Source organism: Squalius cephalus, assembly GCF_949319135.1.
Source record: "Squalius cephalus genome assembly, chromosome: 10".
In the NCBI taxonomy this organism is placed as follows: Eukaryota; Metazoa; Chordata; class Actinopteri; order Cypriniformes; family Leuciscidae; genus Squalius; species Squalius cephalus.
The window spans coordinates 5,571,441-5,595,740 of NC_137131.1; the positions used below are offsets into that span (position 1 = coordinate 5,571,441).

Genomic DNA, 24,300 nt, shown 5'->3' on the forward strand with positions numbered 1-24,300 from the left:
ATAATGATTTCTCTCAGCCCTCTTACCGGCGAGCATAAAATCTAGGCTCTTTTTGATACTGTTGTGGTGTTTTCTCAGAGGACCTATGTGGCATTTAGCTTCTGTTTCTCAGTGCGTTTTAAATAAGCAAATCAGAGTGTGACAAATCTACACAGATATCCAGTCTTTTGTCTCCACTTCTTTAGTGTTTTTTTCCCCGTTAACAGGATTCAGCAAATCTTGAGAGCACAATGGAGAGAGTTAAACTCTCAAGGGACGGTGAGAAGCTGTGAATTTGGAGGAGTTTCAACTGGAGCAGATGTGCAAGGACTAATGTGCGTTATTGATGCTTGGAATTCTCTCTCTGCTGCTCTTCTGTTTTTGGTAGGTTGTTTCCTAAATCCTCATTCAGTTGTTTTCTCACTCACTGCCTTTCCATTTTCCTTTTCTACTCTGTCACCCCTTCGCAGTTCCCATTTTTTCCTCCCACACTCCCTCAGAGTGTCACCTATACCTCTTACCTCCCATGTTATCATTAATAGTGGCATATCTATATTTGCTTGTCCTGATAAATTTTTACTTCCCTCTGAGGAATTGAATTAAAATCTTGAGCTTTCAGTTTAATTTTATCTTGTAGCTCTGGGCTCTAGGCTAAGCTGTTGCTTGCACACAGTATGATGTCTCCATCACAACATAAACAAAAAATAGATGTGAAATGGGCGCATAAGCCCCACGGAGATATGGTAAATACCAGAGAAAAACATCTTGGTAATCCTTGCCCTAAGTGTCGCTTTCTGGCATTGTCTCATATCTTTAAGAGAGGCATGGCTGTATGTGTGTGTGTGTGTGTGTACATGCAGATAAACTGTTTGTGGTGTGAACTTTTGATTTCTGTTTTTTCCTAAGAAACTATATAATAGTTATGAATACAGTTTTTAATCTCTCAAGATATTTGATGTGCACATAAATAGTCCAACAAGTTTTGTAATCTGACATTGCTACAAACTGAAATATTTTACCTAGTGCCCCTCAGTTTCGGCCTCAGACGTCATGGCCAATGACTGTTGGGTCAACATCTAATGCATATGACACACAAAATTGGAAACACTTCAGGAGTTTCGACATCGTCGTCATCTGACTGGTGGAATTTTACAGGATTTCCGGTAGTCGCGTGTGTCGCGTACTTAGCGGTCCGCCTGGAAACAATGCCGCCGTGACGCCAAACCCCCTCATGGAAGAAGAAACCCGTGGTGTTTACAACTGTGACAGTGAGTGCTTATCAAGATCAACTAAATGCTGGATTTTCGAAAGTATGTGAATTATGAAAAGTTCATTGCATAGACTGTCTGTTATTGTAGGGACATCTACGTTACATTTTCACTCCCCTAAACATGATGTGGAACAAAATGAACTGTGATTGGTTGCTTTACATATCAGTCAGACGGCCTCTGGGCGATCCTGGGCCAATGAAAGCTGCTCTGGACTCCAGACCTTCTACCATCAGTCTGAAGGTCTGGATACGTGAAGTGTCTCTCTCAAAGTTACATTAAAGACAATAGACCTGATCAGTTTTTGAAATAACATAGCTGCCATACTATGCATGTTTTTTGTGCAGTATTCAGTATGCATACTGGGTACAGTATGAAATGTATTTTCTGCAGAAATAGTAGTATATCAGTATGCTATTCTAAACATAGTTATGGTTATTTCACATAGTATGTATAAAAACCCAGCAAACAGAATTGTGACAACATGCTGAAATGGTTGACATTATTGTCTGAAGGTTGTCACAATGATTTTTTACGACAGTTCTGAACCATAAATTAAAATGATAAATGTGTTGTCTGGACAACCACTGCACAACATGTACACATCACTGTCCTGAACTGAGGCGCGAACGTCTGACTTTTCTGACATTTGGTATAAATGTAATATGTTTGTTGGGTTTGAGCACTGGATAGAAGTGCTATAGGAATACTTGACAGACTGTTGAATTATTAACTTTCAATTGCATGACAGCTAGTTATGATGTCAACTCACCATGTAGAATAAAACAGCTAGTGTAACAAGTAGTGTAAAACATGGTAACAAAAATAATATATAACACTAATAACCGTAATTTATTGATATCTGTGTATATATATAATTTTCTTACCCATATCAACAACGATTGGAAAAACTCTATCTACAGGACATAAGACCTTAATGCATGTTCTTTTTCAAATATATGCCTATTTAGAGGCTGTGGAACCTTTAAACTGTCTGTCTTATATTTGTACCATTTTATGCCTGTCTCCAAATGGGGTTGTATAAAATGTCTTTTATGTTGCCATAAAAAAAAAAAAAACTTTTTAGAAGGCTCATGTTGACTGGACTCGCCATCTCGTGTGAGTAAATATCATTTTAATGCTATTTATCAAAACACTGTGCATTACTTACGTGTTAAACTTTTTAATTAGCAAATGACTGAGTTTAATGACAAAATTACAGGGTGCACCTTTAAGTAGATCCATGATGTGTCTGTGTCTCCCCCTGCGCAGTCGCGATGGTTTGCTCCACACCAGCGCTGTTTATACTGTTGAGCCGCTGCTTTCCCCGGTCACTGCGCCGCTGACACTGACAGCTCCTCCTCACTCACTTGCTCTTGTTGCTCTTTCAACATTTTTGCTCTCTGACATTTTCACCGGTGAGTACTTTCTTTTAATTTTCTCTTTTCTTCATCTTTACCTCTTCTCTACGTCCTCTTTTGATTTGAGAAGTGCTTGAATTTTGTTCTTCTTCTGAATTCAACTGACAGACGGTTTTTAATGTTTTACCTTCTTGGAGAGGGGGAACGTCAGGTTTTGGTTAACTTTGACAGGTCATTTTTGAGTGTATTCGTTTCTTTATTTTGTGCAATATCCTGTATAGGAGCAAGTGCTGGACAAGATTTTGTTTTGCTTTTAATTTTTGTTTTTCTTTCGTTCTTTGTATTTATCAGTTGGACATTTACAAGCTGTTCCTGACGAATTACCTCAGTGAGAACATTTTTCCTATTTTTTTTATTTTGAGAGCACAGTTATGTTTCAAAGATGTGGAGCGATATATATTTTTTCTTTTATCAAAAATTTTCTTTTTTTCTAATTTTTTTTTTCTGTGCGGACTGATGTGATGTCAGTGTGTTTTGGAGCGCGTGTCAATGCAGCGCAGCGCGCGACTCCTCCACTGCAGATCTCTGCGAACATTTAAACACGTCTGGACTGTTGAATAACACCCTAGATCTGCTATTATTCTACAGCACTTATCCATGTTATGTACTAAGAGACCGGGAATGTGGACATGCTGCGCATACGTTGACTTGATTTAGTTTGATGATGAGGTCTGTTTTCATGGGCATTCCACGAAATGTGTGCTTTTTCCTTTTAAAAAGCTTATAAAAGTAAATGTCTTTTTCAAAATCTGTCAGACAAAGAATATTTTAAGTGTTAATACAGCATTATGCCATCTCAAGCCAAAGGTATGGTGTTATACTTTAGAATGCTTTTATAAAAGTGACATTTTAAGTTTTTATGCTGATATTTCTACATATATTCAGTATTCAATGTATATAGCCAAGAATATGGGAAAAATTGTTGATGTGTTGGAAAATGCATATACTGTAATAACACATAGTAAAAGCTGGTGTAAGACATTGTTTACACATATTAGCACTAGGGACAGCAAAGGCACCCTATTTGTGGAATGACCCTTCAAGCATGTTGTGAAATTGCTTCTGTGATTTACTGGCTGTGTCTCAAAACGTAGTGAGCTGTCTACTTAGGCAACATATTTGGGCATCATGCGCAGCACAGCTGACTGGAAACATGCTATATGGTCCCAAAAATGCATTTTATGGATCACTGTTTTACCTTGTGCAAGATTCTTGCAAGTCAGCTGTGGCCTTATAATTGCATCTAATTACAAGTGCAACAGTTTGATCTGTAGACAATATAACTGGACCTAGTAAAGGTTCTTGATGTGCAATGTCCCTGAACTAAAATAAATATATATATGCATTCAGAACTTGTTTAAGGTATGTTTGTTGGTCATGTTCAACCTAAAGGAACACAACTGAACACTAGAAATGTGATAGACGTGGTAAAGAACAAAAAAAGTTGGAGATTGAGATGTATTTCTGCCCACGGTGCCACTTCAGCTGCCACAAGACTTTATTTGGAGGTCATAACAAACAAGAGTCAAATGTTTTCTCCTGTCTCTTTTCCAATCTCATGCTTCTTGTCTCTATAGACATAAATGCACCCACTTGCTTCTCTTGAAAGACCTCCATGTCTCTATAAGGTCTTCAGTGCATGCACTTTCACTTTTAAAAAAAAAGTCCATTATTGCATTTGTCCAGGTATACTTCTTTGCCATACGTTTTAGTAAAAAAAAAAAAAAACATACAGTTTGACCTTCAAAAACACAGTGAAGCACTTTAAGCCATTTGTTCATGCATTTCTACAGTAATGCTTTGTATTGCTCATGCCCTCCCATTAATGCACTTGTATTTTTTTCATAAAAGAGTTTGAAGGACACTATTATCTTTATGTTGTCATGGCATAAAAGAATTTCCCCGGTTATGCATAACTTAATGTCTTTGTCATTAAGTTGTAAATAACAGAATATTCCTTTCAAGGCAGAGATGTGACCGTGAACAGTGTTTTGGGGGTGATTTTTGTTGTTTTGGTTGGTCAATTACGGTCTTTCTCCACTTGTACTGCAGTTAGCTTATCTAGGGCATTAGTTGCCTATGGATATCCACCTCAAGTTGACCACTTACAGCTACTGAATTCAAATAACAGAATACAGTGCCAGCACTAAAAGTGAAGCTTCAATAAAATATTGGCTCCATGCATTAAAATTAAATTAAAATCTACACATTAATACAAAATTCACAGAGTTTATATGTTTGAAATATAGTAAAATATGTTTGTGTATACAAGAAAAAGAATACTGTTTACATTTTTATTCAATGCAGCTTATTTATTCATAAGTGTTCACACAGTCTTAAGATGGTTGTTTAGTATTGCTTTGAATTATTTCTCAACTTCTAGAAATGTACTCTATATTGTTGTGTCCAATGTTCAAGATACTAAATATAACCCTGCTTTAAGTAGTTAGCAGCACCACTAATTGGACATTGACATGGCAGTTGCATATATTTGCATTAGCTTGCGGCTTTGTTGTGAAAAGTTCAGATATTATTAGTCATTACTTTTTTTTCTTCCATCAAAAGCCAGTGGCAAAAATTACTTTAAGCCAGCTAAATGTCAGGAATATTAAAGTCTCATGGGTATTTTTATGTTTTTCAAGCTTTTTCACGTTCCGTACTCATACTTTTGGAATATCAAAAATGAAAAAAGGTTATCAGACTAATTAATTAATTCTGTCATATCAAGCACATAATGACTAAAAAAAATTAGATTACATGTACATGAAAGTTTTATGAGTAAATTGGCAGTTGTGCTCTTAACATAATCTAGGTCTCTGTGATGTGTAATGAATTCAGTCAGCCAGTCAAGTGTCAAAAGTGTACAACAAGGCATTTCTTTATGTAGGCCAATGCATTTATGGTAAAATATTGTTAAAGATGTGGTTGTTGTGTCAAAAGTTATAAAAAAAAAATTGTGTTCTAATTTCCCTGCATGAAACATAATTTGTTTTGGTTTTATTTTTTAAAAGAGTTTCTTGACATAAATTGTCTATACATTTGAGTGTCCATTTTATTATATTTAGTAAGTTTATTGCATTGTTGCAATAATGTTTGTGTTTATTATTTACAGTATCTTACTGATTTTAAGCCCAAATGGTTTGTATATTATATTACATAACATTCTATAATTTAAAGGTAGGGTAGGCAATTTCGGAGCGGCTAGCAATAGCAAGCTAGCTTTAAAAGCGTTAGATACACCCTCCCTTCAGAGGGTCTCCAAAGCCTCGCTTCCTTCAAAACACATGAACACACACATCGCACACAGCAGGAGCATATTCAGCCAAGCGTCACAGCGTCATGTCTCAAAGCACATAACATTACAATAATAATGAACATAAACAACAGACAGAACTCTGACTTGTACCATCTGATTGCTGCAGGTTCATTTCAGCGTTGATAGTGTTGCCAGAGAAATGCATAAATCCAAGTCTGAGTACGTGAACAGCTCCGGGTAGAACGTCACGGGTTGTCATCTCGTAATTACTGTTACAACATGGCCTGAAGGCAGTATGAGCTCGTTGTTTTGGTTCAGGAGGAACTGTAAAATGTGGCTGCTTTTTGTTTGCACTGATGTCGTGTGATGTCTGCGCGAGCAGGTGCGCGGACGTATGGAGATACATACGCAACAGGCAGGTAGGACATCCCATCATTGCATTTGGCCGAATGCAGTGATTGGATGCAATGTTTTGCTCCTGAGACCTCCACAGAAGATAAATGTGCATTTTTTTTATATTTCGACCACTTGTATTATTGATTGCTATCAGAATGTGAAGAGAGTTTTGACCAGAATAACAGTGTTTATGAAAAAAATTGCCTACCCTACCTTTAATGCCAAATACTGTATATAGTCACCAAAACGCCATCCTCTAATGTTTGTAACATCACCATGGTGTTTTTATGGTAAAGTTCTGCCAACCACAATGTCTTTTCATTTGTTTATTTATTCATTAAATAATTATACCATTTGATTCTAAATGTTTGGCATTTCAACTTCAGTGTTTGATGTCGTCTAACATTTCTTTTTCAGTTAATGTTACTGACTGATGTTTTGGGAAGGATGCGTGGCGTGACTGTCAGTGCTTATTGCAGCAGGGGGCAGTGGCTGAGCACACGGGATATTGTATGACTGGAATGCTCCTCAAATGTCAGTGGCTACCGCCACCCAAACAACTAATCCCACGATAAAGCCCCTGCGACACATTCAGAATTAAACATCAGAAGTGTGCTTAGATTGATCGTCCTCCGCTTGAGTCTACATTTGGCTGGCCTTGATGTGAAACAGGCTTATGTTTGTCAGCATCTTCATGATTGAAATGATGGAATATCTCAAGTTACTCATGAGTTATGCTGTCAATGGAAGTTTCCATTTGGCGTGACTGTGAAAGAGGAGGCATATGATGAATCTCCAAGGGTCAAGAGAGAGACATTGGATTGAAAAAGTGATGTTTTTTCAATGGAAAATTCCATAGTAAAAGTAAAATTGCTTGTGAACTGGAGATTGTAAAACAAATTTTATCATGCATTATTGTTACTCATACTGTACAAACCCTGAACCATAACTATTTAAATCCACATTTCCCCACTGTGTTGCAGACATGAATGATGCCTCAAATCAAGCAGCTTGTACTTACTGATCAGACTTGCTAGTTTCACTTGGTGGGTGAAAAAATTTGCATAGACCAGGGGTGTTCAAACCTGCTCCTGGAAGGCCACTGTCACACAGTTTAACCCCAACCTGCCTCAACAAACCTGCCTGGAAGTTTCTAGCATGCCTAGTAAGACCTTTATTACTGTAGCTGGTTCAGGTGTTTAATTGGTGTTTAACAGTGGCCCTCTAGAAACAGGATTGCATACCTCGGCCATAGACTCACAATGAGTATATATAAGTCTTATATATATATATATATATTGAGTATATAAGATAAATGTGCATTTTTTAATATTTCGACCACTTGTATTATTGATTGCTATCAGGATGTGAAGAGAGTTTTGACCAGAATAACAGTGTTTATGAAAAAAAATGCCTACCCTTTAATGCCAAATACTGTATATAGTCACCAAAACGCCATCCTATAATGTTTGTAACATCACCATGGTGTTTTTATGGTAAAGTTCTTGAAACAGGATTGTATACCTCGGCCATAGACTCACATTGAGTTCCTCTTTTGACTTGTGCTAATAAGCAACCATTCAGAAAACCTATAGCAACTTTATCGCAACACCCTGATTACCACCCACATCATTGAGGCAGTGAGATCTGCATAAGAAGGCACAACTATTTTTTTAAATCTGAAAATGTAATATTATTCTTGTGTTCTCATGTTCAGCTGCTGAAATCCTGCTACTTAAAGTATTTGCTTTGTTTTAAACCGCAGGATCCCTCACACACTCCAGGTCACAAGCGCTGGGACCAAGCAGCATATCCACATCCGTCCCCTGGTCACAGAAGAGAGAGGTATGTGCAACTTCGGCTCTCAAGCCTGAGTCTCTACAAACATAGACTGATCTGAGCATGTTTGATCTGAGCAGAGGTGTTGAAGTTCAACGTTTACTGATAAATGTTAACAGGACTTATGTGCAGAACTCTCATTGTGCACAAAGCAGCGTGCATGTTCTCTGCAAATCTTGAGAGGGGATTTTAAAGCCACTACATGTTTTTAGACACATACTGTAAGGGCTGGTTCACACAGAATTAATTTTGCGCTGATTTTTAATTGTTTTTCTATGTAAACATGCACTAGATGGTCGTCTTTGACCGTTACACATTTTTAAAGAGAGGATGTATTATGCTGTTTTACATTTTTATCTTTCTTTAGTGTGTAATGTTGCTGTTTAAGCATGAAAAAGGTCTGCAACGTTACAAAGAACAAAGTCACTCCAAAGGGAGTTACAGTATTCTCTATATCAGTGCGCTGTGTTTCTTAACTCCCTAAAACGCCTCGATTGTAGTCTTGAGTTTTCTTCCGAGAACGTACATGTCACAATATTCCTCATTTAAATAATTCCCACCCAAGGCTTGACATTTACAAAACACGCTCAAAGTGATTGACCTTTGACGCCACACTGGTTCAGATGACCAATCAGAGCTCATTGTGCTTTTCAGAAGGAGGGGCTTCATAGAGACAGGAACTAAACAGAGCGTTACAGACAGACAGGGACGAGAGGTGCTGTAACAATGTCAAATATGTGAAAAACAATGTGTTTTTTGAACATTCAAGCTTGAATACCTATTCTAGTAGACCCCCAAAAACTAAATCAAGACTTTGTAAAAGGGCATAATAGGTGCCCTTTAAGATGCCATGTAAAGCTAAAAGAAGTGCAACTTTCTCGACTCTACCTTTGCCTGCAATTAGATACTATTGTGTGGCATCTCATGTTTTTAAAAGCAAAAATGCGTTCTGTGTGAACGGTATTGCTAAAAACTGGTTTGATGGAAGTTTTAGTGGTTAGTTGATTTCCTTAGTTTGTGTTGAGGTGTTGATTTCAGTAGGTCTTCCATCATTGGTTTATCACTCTAGTTATCTGAATTGGTTTGTCAGAATTGAAAGCATTAAATATTAAAGGTGTTAAATATCAGAAAACCAGAATGCACAAAATGATTCACAGAGATAAGTTGTTCATAAATGGCAAAAAAAAAAAAAAAAAAGCGTGACTCACTCCTTAACTTTTTATGCTCTTTGCAAAGCCTATAGGGCAGTTACAAAGACGGGTGTAATTTCTCGGGGCACCTATTTCAGTTATATCTGTCAGATTCAGTACAGCACATTTTATATGTGGTATTAAAAACATTGCTTACAGCACCTTTAAAGTTTAATAGCCAAGGAATAAGGAAAGAAATATCACAAATGAGATCTCTGGTATCTCAGTTGTTTTACCTGAACTGTAGACAGAGATTAAAGGCAGTGTAAATGGCCAGTTTGCTAAAGTTTCCTTCTTTTTAGAAGTTCTCATCTTAAGTCTCCACTGTAGAGTTTCATAAGAGTTCATAATAAGTGCTCAGATATGCCGAGAGTCTGCAATCAGTCTTCAGTAATGACATTTCAAGACCAAATTGTCTGAGCTATGCTATTCACATACATTTTTATAGCTGTTTAGTATTACAGTATGTCAACAGAGGTCTCATTTATGTCGATTTTCTATTTCTAGAAATGTTAGGAGAGGTATCTGAGACAAAGTTGACACTAAAATGAAAAATTCCTTTCTATCCTCTAAGCAATAAAGTTCTCCATTTGGATAGTTTGGACAGCATGCTTATACTTCTAGACTGCCTATATTAAAGCTGCATTCCGTAACTTTTTAGCAAGTACATAACCAGCCAGTGTTCAAAACTATCTGCTTGCCTTAGCTCGATTCAAAACAGTAAGCTTGTAATAATGTTTTTAATTCCAGCGGTACTGGTGGATTTCTGCAGGAAATTCGAGCATGTCTTTGCGTCATTACGTTACATCTGTACACATAAAGGAGTCTCGGCTAGTAGGCTAATGAGTGTGAGGATGTTGGAGGTGGAGATTTATAGCCTTTTCTCACAGAACTTGATATAATTAAACTTATCAATTTGATTGCGGATCCAGAAAGGTTAAAACGACAATCACCAGTGACAACTGTAGATTCACTCGTAAAACGCAAAACACTTCGGACTTCGGAGTTGCTACAGAAAAAAAGAGACTGCAACCGGGCTCATGCAAAAACAAGGATAATATCGGAAGGGCATTAAATGTAGTCATGCAATGCTGATGTTGTTAACATTAACAATTTGAGAACAAAGTATAATTTGCACGGTTTGACGTGATATGATAAGCGATCGTTAGATTTAATCAGCGCGATTTACTCCAATGCTTTTATCCCTTTAGTTGGTCAGAACAAAAGTGGATGTTACTTGTTCAGATTACATTTTCCGGTGAATATTCTTATGTTGGTCATACTTCCAAAAGTAGAATCTGTGATTCCGAATGCCAGTATCCACACCGGCGCGGTGACTGACAGCCGCACATTCTCCTCAAAACATTGGATTCATCCGCGCTGTGCCGTGCCGAGGCACAACCCACGTAAAGTTGATAATTCCGCGAATAACTGCAATTGCAGATTTCGAACAGAGATGGCGACAAAGAGGAAAACTACGGACTGCAGCTTTAAGTCGAACTGAAAGGGTTTTGTGTATGTGATTTTGTGTTTATACAATCTGTGTAATATCAGTAAATTTGTAACTAATTAACTTTTCAATGCATGTATATAAAATCACTCTTCATTCAGTCACTAAACAGCAAACAATCTTGCAATCTTGAGAATATGATTTGCAAATTTGTTTTGAATGTGGGTGGGTTGAGTATTTTTAGACGAACTGAGCTAAATGTGTAAAGTCTTGAATGAGCATTAATTAGAAGAAGCACTGCAACAAGGTCGGTTTGGCATTTTAGACAAAAATGTCTGGAACGAGAGTCTTGATGAAAGTGTTCTGAATGGTAAATGTGCATCAGAGATGCGGTGAGCAGATCCTGGCAGTGATTCCACCGTCTCTCTCTAATCAGCACCAGCTAAGAGAGGGCACGTGAATTATAGATTCACCTCTGTGAAAATTTCATGAAAACGTTGTTTGTGTGTTCAGATATGTCAAACATGGACCGCAACATTGGCCAAAGAGCGTGGCAAATCTTGCTTACTAAGAGAGAGAGAGAGGAGGCTACAGAAAACCATACACTGCTTCACTTAAGTTAAATTAGCAGCCAGGATTCATTCATATCTACGGAAGGGAAGACAAGAACTTCTTTTGAAGTCAATTTCATGAGCTATTTCCATCACCTGCCTCACCAGGACTGCAATTAGGCCCATGCTTTGCCAATCAGACACAATTATGTACGTTTAGTAAAAGCACATTTTTTTAAAGTAAGAACTAAACGAGCTTCCAGTGAATATATCTGACGTGTTTCATGGAAATGAGTAAGCCTATCCTTGGAACGCTACCCACATGGGGGGCCTGCAGCCAGCGGTTAAATTGGGATTTCGGAGGTGGATGAAAGCATAATAACATATGCTACTGGTTAAGAGTTTGGAGTCAGTAGGATTTTTTTTTTTTTAAGAAATAAATGAATACTTTTATTTAGAAAAATGCATTTGCAAATGTGAAAATAAAAGAAGATATTTACTGAAAAGTAACAAATGATTACTATTTCAAATAAATGCTGTTCATTTGAACTTTGTATTATTTGCCATCACATGAATAAATTAAATATAATTTATATATTTAAATATATGAATATTCAAATGTAAATATTTTACAATATATTTCAATAGATTATAAATGAATAGATTATAAGTATATAATAATATTTCACGATATTAATGTTTTTTAAATAAATGTTTTATTTAAAATAAATGCAGCCTTGGTGAGCAGAAGAGACTTCTCTCAAAAGCCTTTAAAAAATTGTACCGACCCCAAACTTTTGAACGGTAGTGTATGTTAAATGTTTAACATAAACCTCTTGTTTATGACGTACGTACATATAGGGTATTTACAGTAAAGTAAGGCACTTTTTGCATTAAAATGAATTTTAGTACCCTACAAATATTTCCTAGAAAATGAACAACCCTACCTAAACAGCATAATAAATAAACGCACTCATATGGATATACAAATATTTAATATACAAATATTCTCCAAGTCTATGGGGTATGTGTCAGTCTGGTTCAGTTTAACCCCGGCCTGTGGCTTATTTACAGAAGTGGTCTTGTCCATTGTACAAAGCTCATGACAGTAGTCAATTTTGCTAGATGAAGAGAACATTTATTTGATGGATGGAATTCCAGTGAGCTTTAAGCCAAGTCATCTGTTTATTATATATTGCTGGGTGTTTTTCTATCAATAATAAATGTTCTTTTCCTGCAGTATTTGCTGAAAGGAATATTTTCTATATAAGAAGGCCTGACCTCTGCCATGAGTTATGGGTTAATTTAGGCTTCCTCTCCCTCTCTTTCTGTGTGTGTGTGTGTGTGTGTGTGTGTGTGTGTGTGTGTGTGTGTGTGTGTGTGTGTGTGTGTGTGTGTGTGTGTGTGTGTGTGTGTGTGTGTGTGTGTGTGTGTGTGTGTGTGTGTGTGTGTGTGTGTGTGTGTGTGTGTGTGTGTTCAGTGATGTATTACACAGAAACTGTACCCCCACTATCTCTCACTCTTTGCACCAGCTTGTCTAAAAAACAGAAAACACAAACATTTCTAATGAAATATTAAATATTCTGGCACCTAAGTAGAATTGCTGCAAGTGTTATACTTTATAATAAGGACATAATTTGCACAAATATTTGCTACATTCCTGTGTAATATTCTGATCATTTCGCTTGCAAATCACTTGTACTTTTGTTTTTTGAACTGTTCTTTTTTTGGATTAGAGATGGAAAATGCAACTCACTGTATGACTGTAAGTTCTCAAAGACATCAGAAGGATCTTGTACTATTCGGCTGTTTTCTTAAAATAACAGCACTTAGAGGTACGTGTGAGAGTGTCATGACCTTTCCACATCTAAACCTCATCTGCCAGAGGCCATTATACAAAGATTGTCAACCTGTCTTGCAAAGTTTTTCATCTTTGTGACAATATTGTTTTTGTTGTTGTTGTTGTTTTGGCATGTAGAAATATGATTCTACTGCATGAAGCAAAATACAGAAAAAATACATGTTTTCATGTTATATGCCGTGTTTAAAGTCTACTTTGCCTATACTGTAGGTCTACTGCTTCTGAGGGGGTTTTATCTCCTACGAAAAAAAGGCTCCTGTAATTTCACATGAGTTTTAGAAGAGATCAGTGACAATCTGCATGGTCTGCACTCAAATGTCAGACATCTCAATATAGGCTCAAATATTTCTCACCAAGTTATCTAAGCTATGCATTGTTCACAGTTGTATAGCTCTTTGCTCTTAATGTACTCTATGTCAGCAGTGGACTCATTTGTTTATATTTTTATTTCTTCCCAGAATAATCTAAGACAAATTTGATATTTTAATGAAAGTGAATGAACTGACATCTCAATTATGTTTAAACAGTATGGCCTGGTTTCACAGACAGGGCTTAGATTAAGCAGGGATTTGGCCTTATAGTAGCTTTTATAAACGTGCCTTAGAAAACAACATTACTGGTGTGAATCTTGAGACAAAACAATGGCACTGACATTTTTTAAGATGCAATCCTTGAGCAACAAAAATGCAGTAACATGCTACAGTGGCTTATAACATTAAATAAATGCTAAATGCTGTGATTTAAATTTTGGGTGATACAATTGAGATGCATTGTCCATGCTTTATCTAGCTTAGTAAATGCATTACTGCCAGGCTCTGGTGGTGCACATTCCTGTCAGGTTCTATAGTTCATGAGTCGTTGCTCGTACCCCGCGGGGTCAAGCTTTTGAATTAATGAAGGAACCCTTTGCTGCTACAATATGACGTCTGACAAGACTTTTGCCACTGCGTGCCAAAAACCTTCAGTCTCTCGCTGCTGCTTTTCATCTCTTATTGGGCAAGCTTATTGTCTATGTGACTATAACACATGCGGCAAAACATATATTTTTTAGATTATGATTTTTTTTTTTTAAATATGCAAATATATTTGTTATGTATTATTACATTGGGAAGTAAAATCGTAACGTTAGTAATCTTTACTCCAATCTTTACTAGGAATTTGTTAGTTTGTGTATAATGTTCTATAGAGGTTAAAAGAAACTGCTTCAATGCTGAGTCTTTGTTTCTGTTTTTGATTGACTTTTTGTTGACACAGCCCAAGTCGTATCCCATCATGCCTTTCTTCTCTTCATTGTGTCATCTTGTCTGAACCAATTTGGCAAAGAATGGAGCATTACAAGCTTTTATTGTGCATCAAATAAAAGCTTGCTTTGCCGTCTACAGTATCGAACATGTTGGAAGCCCACTGTTGTCAGTCAGCTTCAGCGGGGCTCAGAAGTACACAAGCCCTCCATTTTCTCCAATATCTCTGGCTCAGGCCTAATCAGGCATGACTGATCCTTGAATCATTTACAAGAGAAGCCGTTCCATCGCATGGAATTCTGTTTTTTTCGCCTGCTTGTTTCTGCCAACAAACAACATGCACAGATGAAGAAAGACCTTAAGCTTCACATCCAGAAGAGCTGCTTATATGGTCTTGGGTAAGAAAGGATGCATCAGCGTTCAATCCCCATCTTTGGCACACAGATTCATTCAGGATATTCCAGATGAGATGCGTATTGAGCTTTAAAATCTCTTCTCTTCAGGAACATGAACCTTGGGACTTCAGATCTCAGACTTTGCTGTTTTCTGCCTGGTTGCAGGGTCATTTCTCTTCTGCTGTTCCTTTTGAAGTCTGTAACTCGTGAATATTTAATATGCTTTTGTAAGGAAGTATTTCATTAAAATGGTATATCAGACTTTCAGGAATGTGATCTGGTCAAGCTCAGACACTTAAATGTTATATTAAAGGGATAGTTCGGCCAAAAATGATATTTAACCCATGATTTACTCACCCTCAAGCCGTTCGAGATGCATATGTCAGTCATTTTTCAGACGAACACATTTTCAGTTATTTTAGAAAATGTCTTAGATCTTTCAGTGGTTATAATGTGAAGCTATGGGGTCCACTCCTTCAAGTCCCAAAATGTGCATGCATCCTTCACAAAAGTAATCCATCTGGCTCCAGGGGGATAAACGAAGGCCTTCTGAGGGTAATCCGTGCGGTTTTGTCGTAAAAATATACATATTTAAAACTTTATAAATGAAAATATCTTGCTTCCGGCAAAGGTCGAAGCGCGTTCATGGGAGATGGATGCCGGTGTATGACGTAGGACGTATCGTAGGAAGCGTTGTGATGTAGAACGAAGTACAGCTAAATCAAACGCTACGTCCTACGTCATACGCCGGCATCCATCTGCCGTGAACGCGCGTCGACCGTTGCCGGAAGCAAGATATTTTCATTTATAAAGTTTTAAATATGTATATTTTTACGACAAAACCGCACGGATTACCCTCAGAAGGCCTTCGTTTATCCCCCTGGAGCCAGATGGATTACTTTTGTGAAGGATGCATGCACATTTTGGGACTTGAAGGAGGTGGACCCCATAGCTTCACATTATAACCACTGAAAGATCTAAGACATTTTCTAAAATAACTGAAAATGTGTTCGTCTGAAAAATGATTGACATATGCATCTCGAACGGCTTGAGGGTGAGTAAATCATGGGTTAAATATCATTTTTGGCCGAACTATCCCTTTAAGGTTGTAGAGCATATTTTTTTATTATTTATATTAATGCATTATTTGAGGATTATATATAGCTTCAAATGATTAACATTAATAATACAAAAATATTCAGTCATGCTCAGTCAGTTTAGTTTATATCATGTCTTAATTAATTATACAATAATAGCAAGAATAATTTATATCATGAAGGAACTTTTTTTTGTATCAAGGACACAGTAAAAACGTATTTACCAACTAAAACCAACTATATTTGCAAGAAAACATCTTTTGTTTGAAACATTTTTATCAGAGAAAAGGCAAATTAATTGCCAATTATTCACAGTGGTGAAATTCATTATTAAAATGTATTTATTTATCTGTTTATTAATAGTATCAAAATTCTTTTAAATATTAAAAATCCATTCCTATATTCACTTAATTGTGATTTCCACCAAAAAATTATTTTTAATATTGCATCCAGTACATTTAGACTGTGCTTTGTCTGACCGTTGTAGTTCACATTATTTTTCACGACATTTGCAAAATGTGTGCAATTATGAACAGGTAGTAATTTTTTTATAATTTTGAGTAAATTGGCCATCTGCAGTCCAATCCTAAATTGATTTAGGAATAGCACATTGCATCCGTGCAGAAAAACATTTACCTCTGTCCTCAGGTATAGCGTGTAATCCTGAAGGAGAATGAATGAGTGTGTGTTGCTGTCCTGTTATCACTAGTGGCTGTATCTGATAGGAAAATCACCACTTAATGGGAAGATAATGTGTCAATTAATTCTCCCTTAATGGCAGCGGAAAAAGGTGAAAAGAAAAGAAGATAATTGTGTTACTTTGGGCTCATCTCCTTTGTCCTTGTCAATGCAAAGACATCCAAGTCATGTGTATCTGCTGCTGTCTTGACTGCTGTTACTTGGATAGACCTGTTGATTTATTTTCTTCTTCATGAATTGCTTATTATAAGCATTGGTGCTGGGGCATGTCCTGCTGCTCCTCAATCAATTAAAGCAGTCTATTGTTTTATAGAAGCTTTCAATTCTGATGACTTTTGATGACTACTACTGTGTATCATATTTTCAACTTTTCCTTTAAATATGCTTTAAAGATTATTTCAGTAGTTCACTTTAACTGCATAGCAAATGTATTCTTACAAGCCAATCACAATCACCTTGCATTTTTACTTTAGCACAGTAAAGTTTGGAAGAGTCTCTAAGAAATGCCACTTTAAAATAGATGTAAGTATTTATTTTTTCTGGTTCCGGGAATAGGTCCTGAACTTTATGGTCACAGAAACTGTCTCTTGGTGTAATTATTCTATTCTTTTCCACTTGAATGGATAATTGGTTACTTGACCCTTAGAGGTCTCCATTCTGAGATGTTCCTTAAAAAGAGTCCTTCCAAATGAGACTCACGGTTAGTACAACAGCCTTCCATGACATGAAAATGAACAGTGAATGAGAGAGATGAAATTGAATTTGATTCATTTTTTATGAAAATTATTTCATAATTCAATATCTGCTTCCATGAAATGGCTGAAGGTAAAGCTTTAGAACTAGTCAAAGGGAATTTCTTGTTAAATGTTAATATGATTATTGAAGAATGAGACTTTGAGTCTGTCCGCCACTCTGCCTTTTGAATGCTGTACAGGCTTAGAGATGTAAAGATGAGATGTTAATGAATTTTTTTTTCTACATTCCTTGCTCGAGTTAATTACCATCGGTTACAAATAGTGATTCTTCACCTTATGAAATCACGTCTGCATCTTTGAAAGTTTGATGTATCCCTTTGATATCCTCAGCTGTTATTTGAATACATTTTTGAGTAAGACTTGCACGATGGAAGCTTCTGCATAAAATCATAACATCTCAGTGGAGCATATTTTCAGTCTGCCTTTTACCGTGATAAATCTGAGCGTAATCCAGCTAGCACATCTTGTACCCTACAGCATTTACACTTAGCTTCTTTTAATGAGTGTCTCTAAGGGTTTCCACTAATCCCGGTTAATCTTCTTTAATGGTGTGATGTATCCAATAACTAATTCAGCCTGCAGGACTGGATAGCCAGAGGGGCCACGTATTGGACCACAAACATGAGGAACTTTGGAAAAATCTGGGGCACGTACTTTGGATTCACAACTTCCATTTGATAAAAGCATTGATGTGCATTGAAAAGCTGAGCTTGGAAAAGGTGGATAGTCCTGGTAGACATGGAAATGTCATGCATTTGAAACATTAGATATCCATTTTAGATGTCGAGACATCGTAAAATCAGCATTTTGGTTGGTGAATCTGGTCCTGCAACATTTATGCAGGGATGCTTCTCCAGAGCTCCTGTACTAGACGTCTCTGGCAAGCTCTGAAATGGCTGTGGAATACATAAATTGCAGATGTTTTCACTCTCTCGTTTGACTGTCTCTGATGATATGTCATTGCACATTTCTCCTGTCTAGAATTCTGTTGCTCAATTAAGTCCTTAAGTCAGGATGTCAGGCGTTCCTTTACTGAAACTTTCAAGCTTTGAATGACACTTGGAGACGACTTGGCACATACTCTTGATACCATAATTGATAGGTGCTGCATGTATGAAGACACCTTTGAAAAATAATGAGCAAAATTGCTCATGTCAGACACTTTATTTAGTCATTCTTCACACCCTTTTCAGTAGCTCCAATTGAGATATCACTGCCGTCTTTCATACTGTCCTGTAACTTGGGGTGAAGTCAAAAATGCAATCTTTACCCATTTATAAACTCCATCAATTGAAAGCCCACAGTTGGCTTGGCTAATGAAGCAAGAGGCCCTGGAGGAGCTTTATCTTCATGCATGTGCATGTTGTTATTGAGTGTGAATTTGATAACTGAGTCATACATTTAAATAAGACTATGGAAATCAACATCTAAGTGACGGATTCAGAACAGTGCCTCGTTGCTTTTCTCCTTAGATCTTAGTCCCACACACACACACACACACACACACACACACACAAAAAAAAAGGTTTTAGTAAAGGGTTAACAGTGCAATGCCTGGAGAATGTTTTTGTTTTTACCATGCCATTGCAGAAAATTGTTAAGCTCTAAATCTCTATGCTGCTTCAAAAACAATGAACTAAGCCCTTATATATATATATATATATATATATATATATATATATATATATATATATATATATATATATATATACACACACATATATATATACACACACATATATATATACATGATATCATCATATATCCATCATATATCCATGATAAATGAAAGACCGAAGATGTTCCTGCAAAGCAAGTGGGTCTTTGCTGAACTTTTATTTTTAAGAGTGAATTGGTCTTTGAAGGAGATGTCCTCTATGAGATTTACAGTTAGTTTAATAACAGGACATGCAAATTAAAAAAAAAAATTCCAATAGAGAGTTAGGGTGACCTTGGCAGAGTGAGTGAAGGTGAAATATTGTCAGCTTTGTGCCAGTGACCTTTCAGCAATTTTCAAGTGTTTGGATCAGCTAGAATATTCAAAAACAGTTAGCATCAGATTAGAGGGGCAGAGTGATCCAGGCGAGTCCCGGTGGCAAGTTCCGACACTGAAATGTCACAGGCCAAGGGGTTCTGAAATGTGGATGGTATTTTTAGATTGACGAGTCGGAATTAGCACTTTCCTTCAGCAAGACATGGAAGTACACACCAGCTGATAAGAGACTGAACTTGCTGCACTCTATGTGGGCTTTAATGTGTTTTATTGTCAATTATGTTTGATGGAAAGGCAGGTATATAGTCCCCTCACCATATGGCTGGTGGAAATGGAATTGCTTTGTGGATGTCACATTCATTGCTAAAACTGAAAACTGGATTTGTTCAGCCGACCAGCTTGCAGAGATACCCCCCCCCCCCCCCCCCCACCCCCACTTTCGGCCTCATACACCTCTTAATGAGAGTCAGAATCCATGTTTCACTGTTTGACTGCTTCGCTGAATGGATTTCAGAGGCCATCGCGCATATATCAGACTCCACATAATATTGCCGTTATGAAAGCTACACTAAAAATGACATTACCAGTTGTATCTTCATGAGTTATGAAGGATTGTTATCTAATTCACCAGCATTACTACACTGGAGTACAAAATGTTTCCAATTGTATAAAAAATTTACATTGCTTAATTTTAATGGAACAGATCATCCAAAAAATTAAAGTTCTGCTACTCTAAAATTCTGTCTGTTCCTCACAGAAGCTGTCGTATGACTTCAGAAGACTTATTAATATACTACAAATAATATGTCCTTTTTTCAATTATGGAGCTGAACTGACCCTGTCCACATATGCTTTGCTTTCATTGTCAGAAAGAAAGTCATATGAGTTTGGAGAAACATGAAGATGAGTAAATGTTGAAAGAATCATTTACACTTTTATTTTTGGCTGAACTATTCCTTCAAGATTTTCTTCAAGCCGTTAATTATTATTCTTTTTTTAGTGGCTGGACATTTCTGCTTGTTTCAATTATTCTTACCAAGTCATTTTTGCTTTCTGCGTTGGTATATTTTTGCTTGATGTTTCATTAATTTTACTTTATAATTTTTTCTACTTGTATTTATAGTTTTTTTTCCTGTTTCGAGGTACGATTGAGTGCATACAGAATTACTAGTTCAGGCATGTCTTTTTTTATGCTCACCTGACCAAAATATGTCAGCATTTGAAAAATGTGTTTTTTTCCTCCAACATAATTTATCTAAAAATAATATATATATATATATATATATATATATATATATATATATATATATATATATATATATATATATATATATATATATTTATATATATTATATTTATATATATATATATATATAAATATGTATATGTATAGATATAGATATAGCTTCTTTTATAGATATTATGTTTTTACTAAAAAAAAAACAAGACAGAAGCTAATCAAAAATAGTATTTTTGCAGTCCATACCTCTTCCTTCCATCTTTCTGCTCTAGTCTCAATCTGTCTCTCAATTATCGTTTCTTGGCCACATTCCTCTTATGCAATGCGTCTTAATAATACACGGAGTGAAATGCATTTAACTTGGGAGTGAAAAGCAGAGGTGGTCACGGAAAACATGTACTTCTAATTATCTCATACAAGCAATCAGATGTTTTCATCCCATCCATAGAAGCTTCTTTCTTTTTTTTCTTTTTTTTTATTCTGTGTTTTTCTATACAAGCAGACTTCAAGGACATCCATAGGCTTTTTGTATAGTATTTCTTTCATGATACACTACAGTGATCTGCAATCCTGCATTTTCTATGAGCTGCAACCTGCAACCGTAATGGCTTGGCAGTGTCTTGCGGTACAACTCCATTGTGTATGTATGTATGTTTGTTCATGAATGTGCACCTGCACTTTAAAGTTTATATATTTAATTTCAGATTGTTTTCTACAATCTTTTTTTTTTTTTTTTTTTGCTATAAATTGCCAGCTATATTTTTTACTCATAATGTGAGCAATCTTTACCCATGCAGAAATCACCTCCACACTGCTGGATGTTCTAGTCTATAACTGGTCTAAGTCTTATTCTGGTCTCTAGATATGTGTCTGGTATCATTCAATGTAAATCTATGTACATTTTTTGGCTAGATTTATGGTCTGACAATAGTGAACCTTTCCTTTACTGCTGCTGTTTGTGTGCTTGGAGACAACATACAAATATTCTGTATTTATTCTAAATCTAGACATATATTTGTGCGGTGTGTTTGTTTGGAAGCAGGGCTTGCTTGTCTTTATCCATGACATTGCATTTTACGCTTCCATTTCAAAGATTCAGTGATGATTTTCTATTACATTATGAGGTATGTTGTACTGACACAGATTACATGTAAACAAAAGCTGGTATATGCACATTTAAACGGCCCATTCCAATCAGATCATATTCTCTATGGTATTTGAATGAAACTATCATACTGTTCGTTATCTACAGCAAACCATATTGGAAGAATTAAGCTAAACTCCAAAGGCCTTTGATGTGTGAATCCGCCCCCCCCAACCCAAAAAAAGTCAGACTTCCATTTTATCCCATTTTTTTAAAGTTATTTTAGCTGTTTATTTTACATAATTTAATCATGTATTAAAATGCAATCATTGAGAGTAATAGGAAAATAAATAAAACATAATACAAATATCTAGACGCACTGCAGTAATATACATTTTAAGAATAAAAGTGTTTATTTCTTATTAAAATAGTCAGGCTTCATTTTCTTTATGGAAAATATAATTTCTTATTTTTCTTTTGATTTTGGGAGCATATAAACCAAACATGTTTTTCCATATGATTCACTCATATGAGCAGTTCCTTGCAAATGTCAACCATACCATGAAACAAATTTAGTTTTTACCGAAAGAATAAAACCCTATTCAAGTTGTGCATTTAGGCCTGTATTTTACTGCACTGACATACTTCAATAGAAATTTGAAGGAAATTGCCATGTTTATCCACCAATACTACAATAGTACAACATTTTCATTCAATCATATTTAATGTTTTCAAAAAAGAGATCGAAGGCTGCCCATTTTTTAAATTTATGTCATCAGGAAGCATTTTGTAGAAAGATGGAGACTTGTCTGAGAAATAAATACACTTTGTCATAACTGTAATGATTTCTGGATTCATAAGGGCTAGATTTATGAAGTCAAAACGCTTCAGTGCTGTGTCACATCTGTAACATTTTAAAGATTGTTTATATCATAATAATTATAAATGCAATTAACTAGAAATGTTCTATACACAGCCAAATTATGTTAATTCGTATTATGATCAGCAACTCATCTCCCTCCTTTGCTCTGTGCAACCATGTGTTATGGACATGACCGTAGACGCTTTGTATTAAATCATATGCATAGCCATAGCCATCGGCCCGGCGTGCATGTTTACCACGTTGATGATTACTGATATACGGTCAAGGCCTATTGCTGTGATCTGTTTCAGGCTTGGCGTATCATAACATTTTAGAAATTCTGTCATGACAACTCTTGGGAGATTGGTATGGTAATAGACATTGGCATGGTAATGGATATGGCAACGTTGATGTATTTGGTCTTGGCGGAATACATCTGCTTTGGACTTGTTACTGCCAATACATTCCCAGACATGCTGCTGCTGCTGCTGTACATGATTTAACCCCTGTAGCAGATCTATACAGGTGGAGCTGGGGAAGGTGGAGGGTTTCTGCATACTGCTAACAGCAACAAACCGCCATTTGTTTGAATGTTGAGCCGCAGCTCATTGGACGCTAATATTCAGCAATAATATAAATCTGCCTGCATTGACACCATTATACAAGAGCTGGACGATGACATGAGTGGCTATATATATAAATGAACTAAATTAATAACTTTTTTACAACAAAAATGAAACATCACTGAACTTACTTAAGCTGGACTGTGAAGCTATTTTCTTCTGGAAACAAACTTTTTTGCATTATTTTCCTGTTATATGTAAAGCTGCTTTGAAACAATCTGTATTGTAAAAAGCGCTATCTAAATAAATGTGACTTGACTTAACTTGATGCAACAGCAATCAGCTGTGCTATGTAGATAATGATGTGGTCGCTACCAAATGAGTCAAAGACTTATTAGCCATGCGCCATCTAGAGTTTCATGCCAGAACTAGGTAATTAATTTATTCGAATAACATTTTAGAAATTACATTCTAATATCAGCGAGAACATCATGCAGATTTAGTCCACAGATTGCTACAATGTTATTGTTCTTGCCGTATTTGAATAGCACTCAAAAAAATTAAGCCTTTTTTGAAGATTTCCAAATTTCAATTGTATAGTAAAATTCCATCAAATTGAATTGAATAATCCTTACATATTATTCATAATGAGTAAAAAAAAGCAGCTCTGATATGATAAACATTTAATGTATTCATAAATGAACTCAAGAGAGTAGCATTTTTATAAATGTTTGTACGATATTATAACCTATATTCAGCATATTTTTACTTAACCTGTTTTGTATCTTAATAATTATTAAATGTATGTTTGAATAAAGGTCTCATTAAAAAAAAGTTTTTATGACAGTCACCATTTTAAATGCTCTTGATCAACAACTAATGTTCAACACCAAATTGGAGCAGCAGTTAAAACGTCAAATACAGTTTTTCGGTTACAACTGCATCTGTCTCTGATGTAGACTGGAGTAGATTTATTTTAATGCGGGTCCCACACTGGTTACACTTAACAGCATGAGAGATGGCGTGAACGCATGCTATATAATCGCATGCTATAAATAATTCATAACCATTTGCAGTACAATTTCAGTTTTTAAGTCAATTAACTGAGGTCAAAGTTTGGTAGTTTAAATACCCACTAGGTCTCTTTTAAAGTTTTTTAA

At 36.1% G+C, this 24,300-nt stretch overlaps 1 protein-coding gene across 3 annotated transcripts in view; it reads left to right on the forward strand.

Annotated features, from left to right (window-relative positions):
• Positions 1-210: 210 nt before the first annotated feature.
• The window catches only part of raly (RALY heterogeneous nuclear ribonucleoprotein), an 81,713-nt gene continuing 57,623 nt past the window's right edge, over positions 211-24,300 (forward strand). The window contains exons 1-2 of one of the 3 annotated variants that reach the window (XM_079882794.1): positions 211-363; positions 8,086-8,165. In XM_079882794.1, the coding sequence (XP_079738920.1) occupies positions 326-363; positions 8,086-8,165 (118 nt within the window). In that variant the 5' untranslated portion in view covers positions 211-325. Of the gene's footprint in view, positions 364-2,523; positions 2,666-8,085; positions 8,166-24,300 lie in introns of those variants that run through there. The other 2 variants (XM_079882795.1, XM_079882796.1) reach the window with 2 other exon arrangements.